At 40.7% G+C, this 19470-nt stretch overlaps 1 protein-coding gene across 3 annotated transcripts in view; it reads right to left on the bottom strand.

Annotated features, from left to right (window-relative positions):
* Positions 1-279: 279 nt before the first annotated feature.
* Positions 280-19470, bottom strand: part of ankdd1a (ankyrin repeat and death domain containing 1A) — a 33734-nt gene continuing 14543 nt past the window's right edge. For all 3 annotated transcript variants that reach the window (XM_026185981.1, XM_026186046.1, XM_026186108.1), the window contains 12 exons: positions 19123-19221; positions 18885-18989; positions 16914-17012; positions 14686-14784; positions 9565-9663; positions 9382-9480; positions 8815-8913; positions 8617-8715; positions 6153-6248; positions 3351-3543; positions 1587-1718; positions 280-1392 (listed from right to left, as the gene is read on the bottom strand). In XM_026185981.1, the coding sequence (XP_026041766.1) occupies positions 1331-1392; positions 1587-1718; positions 3351-3543; positions 6153-6248; positions 8617-8715; positions 8815-8913; positions 9382-9480; positions 9565-9663; positions 14686-14784; positions 16914-17012; positions 18885-18989; positions 19123-19221 (1281 nt within the window). In that variant the 3' untranslated portion in view covers positions 280-1330. The remainder of the gene's footprint in view (positions 1393-1586; positions 1719-3350; positions 3544-6152; positions 6249-8616; positions 8716-8814; positions 8914-9381; positions 9481-9564; positions 9664-14685; positions 14785-16913; positions 17013-18884; positions 18990-19122; positions 19222-19470) is intronic.

The following is a 19470-nucleotide window of genomic DNA, read 5'->3' as shown; positions in this document are numbered from 1 at the left end:
CCATGTTGCTTTACTGTTGACTGAACTGCTAACTTGGGGTTTGCTCTCTCTGTTAGTACAAGAATTAATAATTGATCAACAAATTGATTTACTCTGACTTACAGAAACCTGGTTGCAGCAGGATGATTATATTAGTTTAAATAAATCAACCACCAATCATCAATCAAATGTGTTATGTACTGCTGTACTTTATTCACAATGAGTAAATAAGAATTTCATTAAAATGACTTTATTTTGGACTGTCACTTTAATTTTGTTTATACAGTACCAAATCCAAACAACAGTCGCCTCATGGTGCTTTATGTTTAAGATAAAGACCCTACAATAAACCCCAACAGTAAGATGAGCCCCTGTTAACAAGCACCTGGAGTCAGTGTGGAGGAAGAACTCCATTTTAACAGGAAGAAACCTCCAGCAGACCACGGCTTAGGGAGTGACAGCCGGTTTGAGAGGAGGACAAAGGGCAGAGAGGCAAATATTAACTTCATGTGGCCTACAGATTAGCTCGACAACAGTGCATAGAGGGCTTCATGGAATGGGTTTATATGGCCAAGCAGCTGCATCCAAGCCTTACAACATCAAGTGCAACACAAAACATCAGATGCAGTGTTGTAAAGCATCATTGTGAGGGGCGCTTTTTGTTAGGAGCTGGGCTCTGTCTTAGATCCAGTGAACTAGTGTTGGTGTGAGGGTCTTGGGGTTTGGGGTCTGGGATGCAGGGGGCCTGCAAGGAGTATGGAGCACCAGTGCCCGGAGTCGCCAGTTTCATGGTTTGGTCTCTCCATGCGCAGGGGGGGTCCACGCCTCCGCAGGGGGGTCCACGCCTCCTCGGATGCACTATCATGTGGAGCGAGCTGGCCCATGTTGGGAGGTACGATCTGCGCTTTAGGGAATCTCAGGAACCTCAAGGACCTTTGGGGGAAGCAAAATCCCACACCTAAGCAGCAGGCGTGGGGCATTTTGGGTAGGTTAGGGGCAGCTTGTCTTGTCCTTTCTTTGTGTGTGGATAACTGGCATGGGATGCAGCACATGGAAATCTGCAGCAGTGCAAGGCTGTTGTTACAGCCCTTCTAGGTAAACACAGTTCAAGTGCTGCAGTAGAGAAAATCTGACAAAATTGCACGGCAAAAAAAAAAAGAAATAAATAGAGAGCAACTTTCCCCTGGCTGCTACACACCTATCTTTCATTAAAAAATGTAAACCATTATGTGACTCACAATTCAAATCATGTAATTTTATTTATAGAAAATAACATTTTTATTTCTTTAAATAAAGAAAGTTTTAACAAAGCTAACACAATAGCTCGATGATAAGCATAAACTTGTTGCCGTCACATTACGCAGCACATTTTAGGAGAGCTGGTCTGGGAGTTTGCCTTCTGTCGGATGAACTCTGGATAACAAACCAGAAGAGGAAAACAGAGAAAAGAAAAAAAAGTAGACACATTCCAGTGAACAAACAGAAAAACAGTCTTACGGCATTATTGGTCTTTCTGTGGAGAAATATTGTTAACTAATATTGTATGACTGTTAAAACTGACAAATAGTCTGACCAGTGAAAGGAAGTAACCTCCCTGATTAGCTCACCTGCCAAATCTGTCCAGGAGATTTCCACCAACCCCTCATAGAGGCCTTTGGTAGGGTTTTCTCCAGCTACGAGCACTCCATGAAGCCAGATTAACAGCATCCGGTGACCATGATCTTTGAAGCTTTTCTTACCTTCAATTTAGATTTATATCAAGCATTATCCATCTGAACTTTTAGTTAAACACAGTCACTGTAGACAGTTCTTATACCATCAGAACATTTATAGAATCACAGTAACTAACTAGTTCATATAGTCCACTGGGTCTGTATTGTAACCACAGACCAGCGTTAAGCAAGCGAGGTACTTGGCCAGTAAGCAAAGCTGAATGACATCCTGATATCTTACATTTTAAGTGCTCCAACAAAATGAAACAATATTTTATTTTATATAATTTAATATTTTATTTAAAGTTCAACTTTAAATTAAAAAAAAGGTTCAACAGGTTAAAAGTCAAATAGAGTTTAAAAGCAAGGTGTCAAAGATCTGGCATTTGGAATTAAAGAAAAAAGCTGTGCCCAGAATGTAACTCTTGCAACAGTGTACAAAAGCTGAAAAACTTATTACAATCCATGTTGCAAACTGCTGTCATCTTGGAGAGACTGCTCTTGGTTGGAGGACCAATCTACCCAAAGAGAAAGATTAGCAATTATATCCAACTATGTCCAACAAGGACAAGTGTGGGTTTGGATGGACGGAGGTACAGTATCTACCATTCAGGAGGAGGGCAATCTGGTGGGCAGTTTAGCCAAGTTATTGGCCAGTAGTTGGATGGGACCGGCCCCTTCTTGGGATCCTTGGGGATCAGGACAGCCTTCGGTTAGACATTCCGGGTGGGTCTCAACCATTAGCACCTGGTTCATTTGTGCTGCAGGATGCTAATGGAGTTAGCTTGTTAGCTTCCCTATCCAGTAGGTGTTAAACATGGCAGGGAATGGTGCTGTCCAATCCCTCTGCTTGACATGTCTGCCACTGTGATGGTTACTGGATCCTTTCAGGGAGGTTGTTGCAGTCTGCTCTTAGATCCACTAGGCACTGAGCATTTCTGTTATGTGTTGCATCCTTCTTACATATACTCTTCAGTATTGCTCTGTCTCCAGCGTTGGCGGGGCTGTTCTCATTTTGTTCTGCTGCCATTCAGACTATACTTTGGGTAGTTCAGTGGAGAACATCTGGTTTATTCTCCTGGCTTTTATCTCTCTGGTTAACCAAGATTCAGGTATCAGGTATAGGCAGTTGTAGTTGTGCTTCAGGTCATCATTATAAGACAAGATATTGTATGATAATAGACGTTTTTCTACAAAAAAGTGATGTTGTACAAAAACCAAAAGAAAAACAACACCATCTGCTCTCTGAAATATTAAGGATTAAGCATCCATTTACTCATGTCAGACTATCCATATATTCTAAATAGATCTGTAGTTCATTTGTTGTAGTAGAATTGTAGAAAGAATTCTTGATCTGGGTTAAAATTGACCTAGACCAGAGTTAATCACCTCAGGTACTCAGAATGCTGTAGAGTGAATCAGTCAGTGCCAAATTTGAGAATTTATTTTCAATAAAATCACTGGACCCATGAAACAGTGCTTCTATGGTTCTGGACATTACAGGCCTTATATTACAGTTTTTCAAACTTGTATGATTTCCTGTGTAAAGATTTATATATATATATATATATATATGAAAAAACCCAACAAGTACAAAAAAGGTAATAAAAATAGCAATAAAACTGTCAATAATTTTTTTAGGAACTCAGCACTGCTCACCTGTCCACTGTTGTTCTATAGCTTGTATATGTGCTTCACTAAAGTCCCAATGCTGAGCGAGAATCTTCCACTCCCCATAACACAGATGCTTTGTGGCGAGGGTCCATAAGACAGAACGGAAGTGCTGTGTCTCTGGCTGATGGTCCTGTTTGAAGCTCAGAGGTCTTCTTACCTGCTCACATCCCCCGTGATCCTGAATTCAACAGGGAGAAAGTTTTGTGAGTCGTTCGAAGTTAAAAGGATGTTATCACGTTTTATGCATTTGATGTACAAAGAAAACAAACTCTCAGTACCTCTTGCTTTTAAAACTAGCACAAAGAATTTACAAGATACTTAGCTGGTTTGTTAAATACCTTCTCCAGGAACAAAAGGCAGTACACAGCTGTTTTACACCTTAAGCTTCACACTCCCTTGCTTCCTCCAAAAGTCATTTCCTTCTAAACCTAATACGTGGTTTTGTCATCTAGCAAGAACTGCAATCAAGCATTTGCAATAACTAATAAAAAAAGCACTTGGGACAATTGTGTTGGTGACAGCTTTTGTTATAATATCAATAATATTCATATGAATATGGGATACTGTTACATGTTTGCACAGACTTTTGTGGAATATGGAGACACTCCTGGCATTATATGAGCAAAGTGAGACTCATTTTTTAGGGTTGGTGGAGATGAGTGTGAAGAACTGTGCAACACAAGCACTTAGTTCCAGCATGTTTCATTGTATCCAGACACAGCTAGAGACACATCTACAGCAGCATCTCTGTGCAGGACAAACGACAGTTGACGAAGAAACATCGAAAACTTCACTTCACTCCTCTACAAAACGTTGGCTCCTTTGTTTAAAAGGCCAAAATGAATCGAGGGAGAACGAGAAGAGGATCGGCGAGTGCTTCACCTCACAATTCAGTACAGCTGATTAACCTGCAAGAAGAAGTTCAAATGATACAGGCTGAAAATATCAAATTAAAAGAAGAGGCAGAAAAATCAAGAGGAGAAGCTAAAGATTCAAAGTTTGAAACTGATGTAGTATTGCAGGAATTACTGCATGTGGGTCTCAAACTTAAAGGAGAGAAAATGGGAAAACAACAGGCAGAAAAGGAGAATGAAAAGATGAAGAAAGAACTGTTGGAAGCTCAAAAAGCATTGGAGGAAGAGAAAAGCACAGCACAAGAAGCCAACAATAAATATCAAACTGCAAAGAAGGAGGCAGGAAATGTGATGCAGGAATTACAGGAGGTGCAGGAAGCTTTTGAAGAGGGAAAAAGGAAAATGCAGTTGGCAACTCAAGAAGCTGCAAATGTAACAGCTGAAGCTGAAACACTAAGGAAGGAATTACTGCATGTAAAGCAACAACTTGAAGAGGAGAAAAGACGTAAAGATGAGGCAGAAAATGAGATTGAAAATTTGAAGAAAGAATTGTTGGAAGCTCAAAAAGTGTTGGAGGAAGAGAAAATGAAAATACAGGAAGCAAAGAAAGAAATGGAAGATACAAAGAGTCACACTGAAAACATGAAGAAGGAACTGATGAAAGTGCAAGAAGAACTTGCAGAAGAGAAAATTGAGGTGAAGGTATTCAAGAAAGAAATGACGGTGACCAAGAAAGACTGCAAAGACGCACTGAAAGAAATGCGAAAGCACAAAAAGGAAGCTAAAGAGCTCCTCAAACACAAAGGGAAACTGGCCAAACAGCAGCTGAAAGAAAAATTTAAAGATGCCGAGGAGCAGCTCAACAAGACCTTAAACGAACTGAAGGCAAAAGAAAAAGAAAAGCAAGCTGAGGACAGGAGGGGATTCTGGAGCAGACTGCTGAGAAAGAACTGACTCAGCAGCATCAATAGTTTCTTCCTCCTAATGTTAAAATCTCCACCTTTCTTTCACCCCATCCTTCTTCTTGGGACGTTTGCTTGTTTTTTAAAAACTGAAATGCACAAATAAAATTGCCATAACTTGACCTCATGTTGCCTGCTTCTTTTCTTGTGTGTCTGTGGATGTAAAACAGTAACACACTTTCTGCTCTGTGTCTTTAATTGTAAATAAATGCAATATGTTTTCATTTTAAAATGCAGTGCAAAAAACTTCTGCTCTGAATCTTTTTTTTAGCAAAAAGCTTTTTGTTGGCTGTTGTGGAAGTTTTCCATTTAAATAAAGCCTGCAGACGAGCGGTGAGCGGTAGCTAACATTCTTTAATCAAACACACAAAGAACAGACAACCAAGCTTGATGAAGTCCCTGCATGACCGCGGGACAGACGGTCAGCAGAGTCTGAGCCCAGCATGGCTCTCAGTTAAATATCTCCAGGAACAAAAGGCAGTACACAGCTGTTTCACACTCCCTTGCTGCCTCCCAGAGTCCTCAAAGACACAAAAGACTCTTCCTGTGGAGTTGTCTGCTTCCCCCAACTTCCTTACTACACCCCCACCATTTGTCTTACTGTATGAGTGTGAGACATGTTAAAATCCAGTGGCACCAAAGCATCATACAATAAAATAATGTGATTAATACATAAGTAAAAGAAATTCCTTTACATGCCCCTTCCTGATTTCTTATGTTTTAAGCATCTTGGAGACCTAGTCATAGTGTATGCTCTGAGTTGTTCTCGTTCTTTATAACTATGCCTGTATGCCAGGATTTTTTTTTTATTACAAAATCCAAAACAATTAATATGTATATAATGTGAAAAACTCAACAGGACATGGGTGCTGATACGCTGGAAAAGAGTGAAAATGTATTTATCGAATATGAGCACAGATTTCATATAAGGAGAGTGTATTTAGTATTAATATAGCGTTAGCAACACTTACCTTCTCCCATTTAGAAAAACGGTCAGCTTTAATTATCATGTCCACCAGGACGACATGGTTTCCTCTTGCTGCCACTTCCAGACATGTTTTTCCCTGCTGTGTACATTAGATGGCCAGAAAAGCATTGCTTTGTTAGAAGACACAGCTATGAGTGTCATAGATCTGAATCTATACTAAAACAGTTATCATGATGCTGTGCTACAAGATTAACTTTGTCCGGACAAAGAAAAAGTGAACTACGCATCAAGGTTTCAAATGGTGTGAAAAAAGATAAATATTCTACTTAAGACTAGCGTAACAAAGATCTTAATTAATATGATATAGAAGGATCAATGCACCAACTGAAAACTGTTTTTATTTGTTAGTGTACAATGTGAAATACACAGCTCAAAAAAGTAAAGGAACACTTGATCATCAACCACAAGTTAAACTTTACGGATATCAAGCTGTCGTCTTCGGAAGTGTAAGTGAATCAATTAATTTCACCTTTTTTTGGTGCAAATCAAACAGGTGTACTGAAGACGTTCCAAGACAAACCTTACTGTGTTATAGCACCACTAGAGGGGGTTGCCCTACTTTACTAAGGAGGTGGCAGATGACATCAACAGGATGTACAGCGTTGGTAGGGAGGCATTACAGTATTCACATGCAGGTAAAGGGGGTGTGAGTGTGTATATGGGTGTGTGTGGTCATACAGGAATGCAAGTAAATACGTTATCCTCCGACACACCTCTCATCTGTGCAGAACTGCGCTGAACACGTTCCCAACCGGAAGTACAGATACCGAGGTGCATCATGGGTAACGTAGTATAAACAGTTACAATGAACAAGCGGACTTTTAACAACTGTAGTAGTTGGGGGAGTCTCGTAGTGGGTGTGTGAGTATAGTGTGGCAGCCATTACATGCTTGTGTGTCTGTTCTGAGAGAAACCATACCTTTGTAACGGGCTGGCGCCGGTGACTACCCATCTCCGCACATGTACGTACGGACAGAGTAGAGCCGTGGAGACTTGGCTTGTATGGTCTTATGTTGCTAACATCAAATAAATGTGTTGTTCGATTTAACTGACTGACTTTGAGTTATCCAGCTAACCTCCACACCACATGCTCGCTGGACCTGCTAGCTGTTCTTCCTCGCCAAACTGCTCTTACAGTTCCAAGACAATCTCCATAAAGTAAATGATTCTGCAGGTGATGGGACAGACCATTATTCTCTCCTAGAATTGCTTTTTGATATCCTCGTCAGTACTGGTTTGATGAGAGAGTACCTGCAGCACATCCAGGTTACACTGTGGCCATGTCCACACTGAGACGCCGTTTTCGGTGAAGGAAAACGCAGCGTTTTGAAAACGCTATCCAAAGCCGTTTTCGTGTTGCAGTGTGGACAGCGAATCCCGAGCCTTTTCAAAAACGATGACACATTTTAGTGATGTGATGCAGTCATGTGACCAATCAAACTAAGATAGCGGAGGGCATTATACAGCGTTTGTTTTGTTTGCTCTCAGTTTTGACAGCGCTATTAAAGATTAACATCAGTCTGTACGTGCTCCAGAGCTTTTCTTCAAATTCTTTAACTCTCACTCGCTTTTGCAACTTTGTACTTTTGTGTTACTCGCAGCAACAACTCCAGCTCATTGTTAGTCCATTTAAAAAACTCGGTGCTTTTCCTCAACATTTGCCGCGACGTTTCAAAGAGCCGGAAAAGTAAATAAATGGCAGACGGAAATGAGGCAGGCCGAATCTTCTTGTGTTTCACGCATGCGCAGGACTGGAACGGAAGCGTTTTCGGCTGTTTCAATGTGGACGCACAACTCTGTGAAAACGACTGAAAACGATAGTGTGGACGCGGAACGTTTTCAGACAAAAACGCCATTTTCAAATTTTAGTGTGGACGTAGCCTGTGTTTCCCAGCACAGTCTGAAGAGTGAGGAGCAGATAGTAGGAGACAGGCCAGAGCTGAAAGTTCATCGCAGTGTGAATGCTAGATAGAATTGTGTGTATGCAGGTTTGAATTGGTAAATTATGTTGTGTAAAGCTCCTTTATCATTAACCATGCTAGCCAACAGTACCCTGTACTGCTGGGATGAAATCCTCAGAGCTTGTCTTAATGCACTCGGTCCTGGGTTTGTGTTGCAGGGCAATACCCAGTGACCTGGCAATTATATAATGATGAAGACACTGATGTCACTGCCTGGCCCTCATGTTTCACACACCTGAATCCCTCATCCAAATCTGGGAGGAGATCCCCCCACCACCATCCACCATCTCATCCAGCCTTCAAAAGGCTGATGATTATGGTTTTCACTGACCTTTGTGACCCCTGACCCCTTCTTGTTTTCAATGAATTTCAAAACGTACGTCAAAGTAACATGAATATTTTTTAAGGTCTGATGTGTGACTTTAGTACTCCATTTATTGTTTTGAGCAGTGTACATAATATTCTGTGTGAAGCTGTGTGTGGTACCTTATCAGTTAGACTGAGACTAACTCTAGAAATCAGCATCATCTCAGCCAGGTCATGCCAGCCATGTTCTGAGGCAATGTGTAGTGCGGTCTGCTGCCTCTGTCGCCCACATGACAGACAACCATTAAGTAAAATTACTGTATTATAGGACATTTTATTATGCATTGTGTTCATGTGGCTGTGGAACTTTGTACTTACAATGTCAGTGGCATTCAAGTTGCTGCCAGCATCGATAAGCAATCGTACAACTTTTGTGTGATTGTTGAAAACAGCCAGGTGGAGTGGTGTGCAGTGTTGCTGTTTCAAAGAGAAACAGGTATTAAAAAGCTGCTCTCTATGATATTAACTTTTAAAACGTTTACAAGTGTTTACTGCCTAATTTTAGATTTCTTCTTCATTTTATGCACCAAAATGCTAACATGCTAACATACCACTGTGTAAGAATACCCATATGGAAAAGATATATATAAATCTTATAAAGCTTTGTGTTATGTGAAACTTGTGTGAAAAGCATACAAGAGTGAAAACAGATATAAGATCCTTTGATAAATTATATAAATGAAACTTGTTTTGGATACTTACTAAAACAATATATGAAAGTAATGAGAAAGTGGCCACTTTCATGAGTAAATCATATAAGCCTTATATGAAGTAAGCCAAATCTTATGCAAGTCTTTTATAAATTTCTTCTATTTCTTTTGCATATGGGTACTTTAAAAGAATTATCATAATTATTTTTTTCCGGAGATAGCTAACAGTGCTTACATTGTTTATAGCATCTACATTGATTCCTGCCTTCAGCAGCAAGCTGGCCTCTCTGTCATGACCATGCTGTGCCACATAATGGAGAGCATTCATTTTTCTCTACAGACAGAAGATAAATATTAATTCATGAAAATAACACTGCCAACCCACTCTTGAATTGCATATTTAAGTAAACAAGCATACATTAGTTTGTGCATTGACATTACAGCCAGAATCCAGCAGAAGTCTAACGCATTCATAGTGACCTCCGTCAGCTGCCGTGTGCAATGGTGTGAGATCATCCTACAACAACACAATACAACAGGTACAATCAAGGTCAAAGGTTTTTACAGTTTAAAGCTTATTATTCACAAGCATGAAGAAATGTGTTTTTTCAGGTTCAAAATGCTTGAGTGATCCAAGAGTTTGGTGAGTAGGAATCATTTTTGCTTAGAAGGGTCTTGCAAGGCCAACAGGTCCTGGGTCAAAGGGCCAGGCTACTTGAAACTAGAGAAATCGCTGTGATTAGGAGTCAGCTACCTCACCCAGTTTACTGAGGAAACCACATAAACTAACATTACTAATAGTTTTTCCCCATGCTGTGAAAGTTCTTTTATTTTTTGGCAAATTCAAATCTGGTCTTCCTGTTCTTGAGCGTAACCAGTGGTGTACACCTTGTTGTAAACTGTCTGAGCTGGCTAGTATATTCCTTCTGGTTGAAAATGTCCCAAATGTTATTTTGGCTCCTCATAAAACTTTTTAATCTCTCTCTGATATGTTTATTTAGTTTTTCATTTAATGATGGCTTCTGTTGCTTCATCAACATCTCCTTAAAACTCATATTAAGTGTTCCAGTAAACAGCTACCCAATGCCAAGTGTAAATGGTTGTCTGCCTCTCTGTGTTAGCACTGTAACAGATTGGCAGACTGTTCAAGGTATACCCTGCATCTCTCCCCATGGAGGTGAGATAGGCTCCAGCCCATCAATGACCCTGAATGGGTGAGTGGATGGCTAAAAAGAAAACAAGAAAAATGCTTCAGTGGCAGGACCCACTGATTGATAGGATTCACCCTTCTTTAAGGTTCTGGACATCATAAGGCTGCTCTGGTCTGCAACACAACACACAGTTAGGTACACAAGTGTTTTGGCAATTACAATTTCTGTAATTTGTTCAATCTTAGCCTTCGCTTGTGTCAGCATCTCTTTGGACCTCATACAAAGGGTTTCACTGGACATCTACTAAATGTAAGTTCAACACTTATCTCTATATCTCTGCTTAATTACTGATAGAATAATTATGGGAAAAGTCTTAAATGGCCACAAAACTGCTTGGCAGCCATGTATCCAAATGCTTTTGAGCCTCAAAGGTTTAAAAGAGTATAAAAATTTCTATAATTCCTAAACAATTAATGCAACACTTCTGTTAAACCCTTTATAACAACCCTGTTTCCTGCACCCTGTCCAGAGGTGCTGGATCTGGGGGGCATCCGTTCATCTGGGTCTATGGCTTGCAAAGCCTTGCTCCCTGTGGGACGCTGTTCTTGATGGTGGGATTGGTTTGGGATGGCAGAATGGGTGGCTTCAGGGGTGGGCACACGGTTGTCATAGAGATGTATGGGCTCTTTCTTCGGTACTCTTAGGGGTGCATAACAAGTAAACTATCATGGTAACGGTAAATGGTAAATGGACTCACACCCATTCGCACATGCTCTTTGGTAAATGGTAAATGGCCTGTATTTGTATAGCGCTTTCTATGTAAGTCCTTTTTATCTAATGTTCACACACATTCTTCGCGCGCTGGATGCATCTGAGAGAAACTTGGGGTTACTATCTTGCCCCAAGATAATTGCCATGCAACCTTGTTTGGTTTCCCAGATGTACAAATCATGGCAAACCTCCTGGCACTTAACAGCGAACACTATATTATTCTATTTGTGTTGGTGGAACCAATTTTTGGCACAGTGTGTTTTGGGGTTTAAAAGCCATAGTAACTCTGTGTTTAGAAAAAAATGTGTCTCAATTATGGCCTGGCCTGTATTTATAGCGCTTTACTAGTCCCTAAGGACCCCAAAGCGCTTTACATATTCTGTCACACACACATTCACACACTGGTAATGGCAGCTACGGTGTAGCCACAGCCACCCTGGGGCGCACTGACAGAGGCGAGGCTGCCGGACACTGGCGCCACCGGGCCCTCTGACCATCACCAGTAGGCAACGGGTGAAGTGTCTTGCCCAAGGACACAACGACCGAGACTGTCCAAGCCGGGGCTCGAACCGGCAACCTTCTGATTACAAGGCGAACTCCCAACTCTTGAGCCACGATCGCCCCAATTGTTCTGATACTCCTGATACATACGGGATCACTAAGGGTTTTTGCTTAGACGGCAGTTTCACCTTCTTTCCTGGATCGGCTGGAGCTTTTTTAGGTGCCTTGGATGAGTGACAAAACATTTCTTCCACTGAAAACACTACATCCAGATGAACAGAATCAACTTTTTGAAATTTCCTTACCTGGATGCTTGAGCATGCATTTAAGACATTTTATATTAGAAACTGTGTGGGAGTTTCCATGGGAGTGTATGGGAATGAGTCTAACAAAAGCATAGGGTATATTTTCTACTTCTTACAATAATTGTAAACCTTGTAATATGTCTGTTGACTAACTAGTAAAAATAACAGAAGTAACTAAAGAACAAACAGAATTTCTTGTGGAAAACTGAACCAGCATGTGTGTGGGATGAGGCTGAAGGATAGTTTACCTTAAGAAACTACAATCAGCAGAAGCAATTCCTAGCAATGCTGCCGTTATTTCAGGATACATTCATAAGGTTGGAAATTAGACTTATCAATAGAACATATGTAAAGATTTCTGACATGGTTTTTTTAATCTTTTTATTATTTTTCTTATTAGCGTGAAACATACATAAAATATAATTACCATTATATAAACAATCACACATCTATGTCTATACATACATATTTATATACCTAAATGAGTATATATATATACAAAAAAACAAAACAAAAAAAAAACAAAAAAAGGAGAAAGAGAAAGAGGGGAAAAAAAGAACAATACACCTGCCCAGACCAATATATATAAACTTGGAGCAGATATGGGAGGAGGCCATCCCTCCCAGCTTACTTATTAAAGTAATCTATAAAGGGCTGCCAAATTACGTAAAACCGTTTAACATGATCTCTCAATGAAAACTTAATTTTCTCCAACTGTAAATGATACATTGTGTCTCTTAACAAAGCAGAGTGAGTTGGGGGGGCTTTATTTTTCCAATTCAGAAGTATAAGGCGTCTTGCAAGCAATGTTTTAACGCTCAAAACATGAATTTGTTTGTTATTTAAGTTTTTAACTGTAGCTACACCAAAAAGTGCCATTACTGGGTCTGGGGGGAGCTGTTTTTTTAAAAATATCAGACAATGTTTTAAATATTTTAGACCAGTAGGTGGCGATGCTGGGACATGTCCAAACACAGTGAGGCAGAATTCTGGCCACATCGATCACATCTTGAGTCAGCCCCTGGAAACATCCTTGAAACCTTCAGTTTTGACAGATGGAGCCTATGCAGGACCTTAAATTGTAGCAGTCCGTGCCTGCAGCAGACAGAAGTGGAGTGAACCAGTTCTTGTGCTTTGGTCCATTGATCTTCAGTGATGTTAGTACCCAGTTCCTCACTCCAACTGTTTCTCAAGTGATCCAATGTAGTTGTACTGTCTATTTGCGAAAGTTGGTTGTAGATCCTGGAAATAGCTCCTTTCTTTAGCGGGTTCATCGGGAACAGATCATCTGAAACTAGCTTTTGTGGTTCATTGGGAAAGGATCGAAACGTTTCTTTAATAAAATGACGTATTTGTAAATACTTGAAAAAATCTTTTTCTATGGAAAATTTTTTGCTGAAGTTGTTGAAACGAAGGAAAGAGATTATCAATAAACAGATCCTTGATTGTGTGTATCCCTTTGGAAGTCCATAACTGGAATGTGGATCCTGAGAACAATGTGTATGCTTGATTATGGATTAATGGTGTAAAGATTGAACATTGACGCCAATGAAAATGCTTTCTAATTTGAGACCAAACTTTTAGTGAGTCAGACACTACCGGATTTTTACATTTATGCTTACCCAGATCTGAGTTTGAATGAACCAAAGATTTAAGAGTATTGGAGAAAAAAGTCAAACTTTCCATCCGTTCCCAATCAGGTCTATGTTCCCCGCCCCAGAATGACATACAACGTATGTTACAGGCCCAATAACAGAGCTGAAAGCAAGGCAACCCCATTCCTCCTGTAATCTTGGCTCTGTGGAGAAATATCTTTTTTATTCTGGGTGTCTTCTTGTTCCAGATAAACTGAGAGATTAACTGGTCTATTTTCTTAAAAAAGGTTTTTGTGATCAATATTGGGATACATTGAAACAAAAATAAAAATTTGGGTAAAGTGCTCATCCTAATGATATTTACTCGTCCAGCAAGCGAGATGGGCAGTTTAGACAGTCTTTCCAAGTTCTGTTCAGTTTGATGGTATAAATTAATAAAATTAAGTTTGAAAAGGCCAGAGAATTCACGGGTTACAGTTATTCCAAGATATTTGAAAGTATTTGAGACGGTAAAAGGAAACAAAGTCAATGTAGCGCTATCTAACTTTTCTAAAGAACTAACAGGAAACAATATGCTTTTTGTTAGGTTGATTTTGTATCCAGAAATTTTCCCAAATTCAGTTAAAACTGTCAGAATTTTTGGCAATGATTTAGTAGGGTCAGTGATATATAGTAACAAATCATCTGCACAGAGAGACACCTTATGTTCTACACCAAATCTCCTTATTCCTTTATAATCCTTTGTAGAGCGTAATTGAATGGCGAGAGGTTCTATGACAAGTGAAAACAGCAATGGGGACAGAAGGCACCCTTGTCTTGTAGAGCGGTGGAGGAGGAAAGGACTAGAAGTTATATTATTTGTGTTAACCGAGGTTTTGTGTAAAGCAGCTTAGCAAGGGAAATATAATTAGGGCCTATGCCAAACTTTGACAGGGTCGAGAAGAGGAAACCTACTCGACCTGTCAAAGGCCTTCTCCGCATCTAGTGAGAGTAGTATTTCTGACATGTTTTTAAAAAATGTTGGTTTGTGTTTTTTAAGAAATATTCTAGATTTACTAAGACACGTTTTAACATCGTCATTATGGGTTTTTCACTGTGGGCTGATAGAAAATGTAATTTATACCGCTTAAAATGAATAAACATGTACAAAAGAGAAGGATTCGTAAATGTTTCTGAACATACCCCTTTAAGTGTACAGGCTCATCATCATACTTACTATATTCCTTTTATCCACACTGACACCAGTCTCTAGGATCTTCTGTAGGATCTCTGCGTGCCCTTTCCTTGCTGCTAGGTGCATAGGCGTGTTTTCTTTCTGTAATCCAGACATAACAATATATAATAACTAATATATATATATATATATATATATATATATATATATATATATATACACAAATCACATCCAGTTTGCGTTTAGTTAGACCATCATTTATTTTTCACACACCTCCAGGCTGTGTAAGGGCTATCTGACCAAGAAGGACAGTGATGGTGCGCTGCACCAAATGGCCTGGCCTCTACAGTCACCTGACCTAAACTTAGTGGAGATGGTTTGGGATGAGATGGAGCGCAGAGTGAAGGCAAAAGGACCAACAAGTGCTCAGCATCTCTGGGAACTCCTTCAAGGCTGTTGGAAAACCATTTCAGGTGACGACCACATGAAGCTCGTCCAGAGAATGCCAACAGTGTGCAAAGCAGTAATTAAAGCAAAGGGTGGCTGTTTTGATCTGAATCAAAATATACAATATAAAAAATGTTTTGAGTTATTTCTCACTTTTTCGTTTACTTCATAATTCCATGTGTGTTCATTCATAGTTCTGATGCCTTCATTGAGAATCTACAATGTAAATAGTCATGGTTCTCACTTGGCCTTGTTTTTATAAACATTTCAACACATCTTTTCAAGTCAGTTTCAAAACTCTGAAATGCTGGCTGCTGCTCAGCACAAATTACCTTGGCAGAAGTATGGGAGAGCCTAACAAAGCTTTTTTGCACAGCTTCTGCTTGTATGGCTAAACACATCTGCTGATTCAAAGTGTGTGTATGTGTGTCCATGTCTAGCTATCTTTGTGAGGACCGAAATCTGCATTCTGCTATACTTGTGAGCAGAGATGGGCAGTAACGCATTACTTGTAACGCGTTACTGTAATCTGATTACTTTTTTCAAGTAACGAGTAAAGTAAGGGATTACTATTGCAAAATCGGTAATTAGATTACCGTTACTTTCCCGTAGGAACGCTGCGTTACTGCGTTACTAAAACCGTGATTTTTTGCGAGAATGTCTCATGACAGTGACGTAAGCGAGTGCGACGTTGGTGACAGCAGCTGTGTGCAGATCAACAATGGATAATATATCGAGTGCGGGAGAGAGTATGAGCGTGCAGCGTTTAAAGTGTGGAAGTACTGACCTTACTTTGAGTTTGATTCAATAAAAAGTGACAAAAACATTAGTGTCCGCTGTGCGTGGGAAGAAAACTTCTTTTTACAGCGAAAAAAACCCCTAAACTTCCAACAAGCACCGAGTAGCTACGACGTAATGGGAAACTCACAGAGACACTCGCGCGGATTCTTCAACTGACCGCAGCACACCTACACCAGGGTAACCCTCCGCCTACCCTGCTCCTGCTTTACAGGTGAAAATAGAGCAAAAGCACCGCTGAGTCTTTGACTTTATTTATTTTCTGCTGTGTTTTACTTGCATCTGTTTGAAAGAGTGAGTGAAAACACACAAAATATTTTATTTTATGTGCTGGAATGTGCAGAAAATAGGTTTAAATGTTAAACTAATTTATTCAAGTCAGAGAATGTTGCATATAATTAAATGTTTTGCTTGATGCATAAAGTTAAAAGATTAAAACTAATAAAACAAGTTAAAAAAAGAGACTTTTCCATTTGATTACATTTTGTATGATGGATTATGTAGAAAAAGTAGAATTGGGCTGAAAGATCTATCACTTTATCACCTCTTCAGGTTGTAAATCGTGTTTTTAAAAAGTAACTAAGTAACTAAGTAACTAAGTAATTAATTACTTTTGAAAATAAGTAATCAGTAAAGTAACGGGATTACTTTTTGGGGGGAGTAATCAGTAATTAATTACTGATTACTTTTTTCAAGTAACTTGACCAACACTGCTTGTGAGAACCAACAGTCACTTGTGAGGACACACAACCTGGTCCTCACAAATTTGAAGGCATTTCAAGGCATTTTTGAGGCTCAAAATGTGGTTTTAGTGTCAGGGTTACAATTAGGTTATGTTTAGGTTTAGGGTAAGGGTTAGGGTTAGGCATTCATATTTAATGGTTAGGGTAAGGGGCTAGGGAAAGCATTATGTCAATGAAGGTCCTCACTAAGATAGCTGAACGGGGTTGTGTGTGTGTGTGTGTGTGTGTGTGTGTGTGTGTGTGTGTGTGTGTGTGTGTGTGTGTGTGTGTGTGTGTGTGTACCTTGTCCTTCAAACCAGGCATGTAACCCATTCCAATCAGAAATTCAACTGCTTCAAGCTGTCCATGTTCAGCAGCTAGGTGTAGAGCTGTCTTCCCTGACTGAGCAGAAAGACATACACATATGTTACATATAGTGTATACAATAGTGCTTCACTGAGTGCTTCACTGAGTGCTTCACTGAGTGAATGGGTTAAATGCAGAGCAGGATTTCCCCACAGGGATCAATAAAGTATGCATTAGTATTATTATTATTACAAACAAGATATAATAATTCCATTAATATCCATATAATAAAAACTCCATTCATTTTCAGCTTGATTTATTGATATACTGCTTATACGCTGCTCAAACATTTTAGGAAACACTTAATCTGAGTATAGCATCAACTAAATAAAATTTCTGGGATGTTGATCTGGTCAGCTAAGTAGTAAAGCACTCAAAGCGCTTTGTACCAGATTCAATAGTGATGGGCTAAAGCTTAGGTCTCCCAGTTTGCCTACCAGATGCTGTGGGATGATGGTATTCTTCTCCAGGTGTGCAAGGTTCCGGTACAGAGCCAAGGAAATGGCATCCTCAATGGAGTGAGTTTGCCAGTAGGCAAACTGGAAGGGGTCGAATTTAGAAGGGAATCTAGAGCTAATTGACCAGGAAACATCTCCTGGACCGCGAGTCTTCTATGAAGAGCCGTTTTTCTTTGTCACCAGCGGTCGCGGCCGCTACTGTGTGCTGGCGGGGCCCGTGTCCCGGGGACGGAAAAGCATGAGGCAGCAGGCAGCGGCCCGCTCTGGCGCCAAAACGCTGATGGTAGAAACAGAGGTCCTGTCCACGGCGCCGCTGCGCCACGATCTCTGCCATAAGCAAAGGGTGGGATGCTCCGGGGCAGGTCGGCGGGGAAGTGGAAGGTGCCGCCGGCGAGGCAGGAGAATACGATCCGCTACCTCAGCCAGGGAGCGATAATCCTTCGCACCCAGGAGCGGAGAGTTGGCGAGGCTGGCTCTCACGGCTACCGGCAGCTGTCGGAAGAAGATGTGGGCGAAGAGCGAAGAGGAATCCCCTGTTGTCCAGTCCAAGCAAGGATAGCATGTGCTCCATCAGTTCCAGAGCCGTACTGCCACCCAGGCCTGAGAGGGAGAGGAGCTTTTCGGCTCGCTCTGCGTCAAAAAGGGCATAGCGCCGAAGAAGCAGGTCCTTAAGGGTGGTGTATTTCCCCTGGGTCCCAGAGGAGAGTCAATGCACGACGGGTGGCTAGCGGGTCGAGCAAGGCCACCACATAGTGATATTTCGTGTCGTCGTCAGCCAAGATGCCACGAAGAGCGAACTAAGCCTCCATGTGCACGAACCACGACGGGGGATCGTGAAGCCAAAAGTCCGGCAGCTCAAGCGCCACAGCAAAGGCAGCTGCAGCAGGAGGCAGAGGTCTGGCAGCCGCTGATGCATCCAGAGCGGAGCCGGTGCCACCATCAGGCTGCAGCATGCTTGAGTCAGGGGTCACCAATGTGGAGGTAAATACAGGCGACACGAGGGCTCTTGACTAACACTCCTCATGTATTACTCATTACCACACAACTGAATACTTTTCCCTCCAAAACACAGCAACAACACTTCCTCAGAACTGGGTGTGAGTCGAGCCTCCAGTGGTCCACCACAGTAGGATTATATTTAACTGCTAAAACTTTCTGAACAAGTTTTACACCACTGAAAAAATAATATGTGAGGGCATCATTTTTTATATTTTGACTTTCACTTCCACTCCATTAAGTGACGTGGCATCCTTTATTCCTAGCACATTACTTAGTCCATATCAGTATAGATATCCAACATGATTTTATGTTTTGAAAATGTTCCTTTTTGGGGGGCAGTGTATTTTGCGCAAATAATTTTTTGCTAGGAGATGAGAAAAGAAAGGAAGTGTTTGTTCTTTTTATGACTCAGTTAGTACAAAATTGCTCTGTAAAGCTAGTAGTCCGTCACCTTTTCAACTCCATCTAGACTGATGCCTTCTAGGTGCGCCAAGATGAACTCCAATACTCTGATGTGTCCTCGCTGAGCAGCACAGTGCAGCATATTCAGACCGTCCTAAGATGAAAAGGATATCAGGTCAAGACAATAACCTTGTTATAAATAAGTTGCATTGCAACCCAATAAAAAAAAAAGAAACCCTGTTAAATTCAGATTTTTTAACAGTTCAATGAAATATGGCAGCTCTTACTTTGTTTTCAGAGTTGAGCTTGGCTCCACAGGACACCAGGATCTGTAGGATGTTTAGGTGACCAAACCAGGATGCCAGAAGCAGAGCATTCATCCCAAACTGTGGATGATATTTACAAACTAATGAATCGGAACACAGAGAAAAATGTCTGACATAGGAATGGGAATCAAAAACCGGTTCTATTAGAAGACTGGTTCCCAGTAGTTTAATTCCTTGGAATTTAGTCTGCCTGCCTATCGATTCCAGTTGCACTTGCGCTACAATCAGCTGAATTTAGTGTGTGCTGGAGGACGAAAATAGTGGCACAGTCCACAGTTTGTATATGTACATTGCTATTATTCTTATTGC

Source organism: Astatotilapia calliptera, chromosome 1 (assembly GCF_900246225.1).
Source record: "Astatotilapia calliptera chromosome 1, fAstCal1.2, whole genome shotgun sequence".
In the NCBI taxonomy this organism is placed as follows: domain Eukaryota; kingdom Metazoa; phylum Chordata; class Actinopteri; order Cichliformes; family Cichlidae; genus Astatotilapia; species Astatotilapia calliptera.
This window is presented reverse-complemented; position numbering and strand designations above follow the sequence as displayed.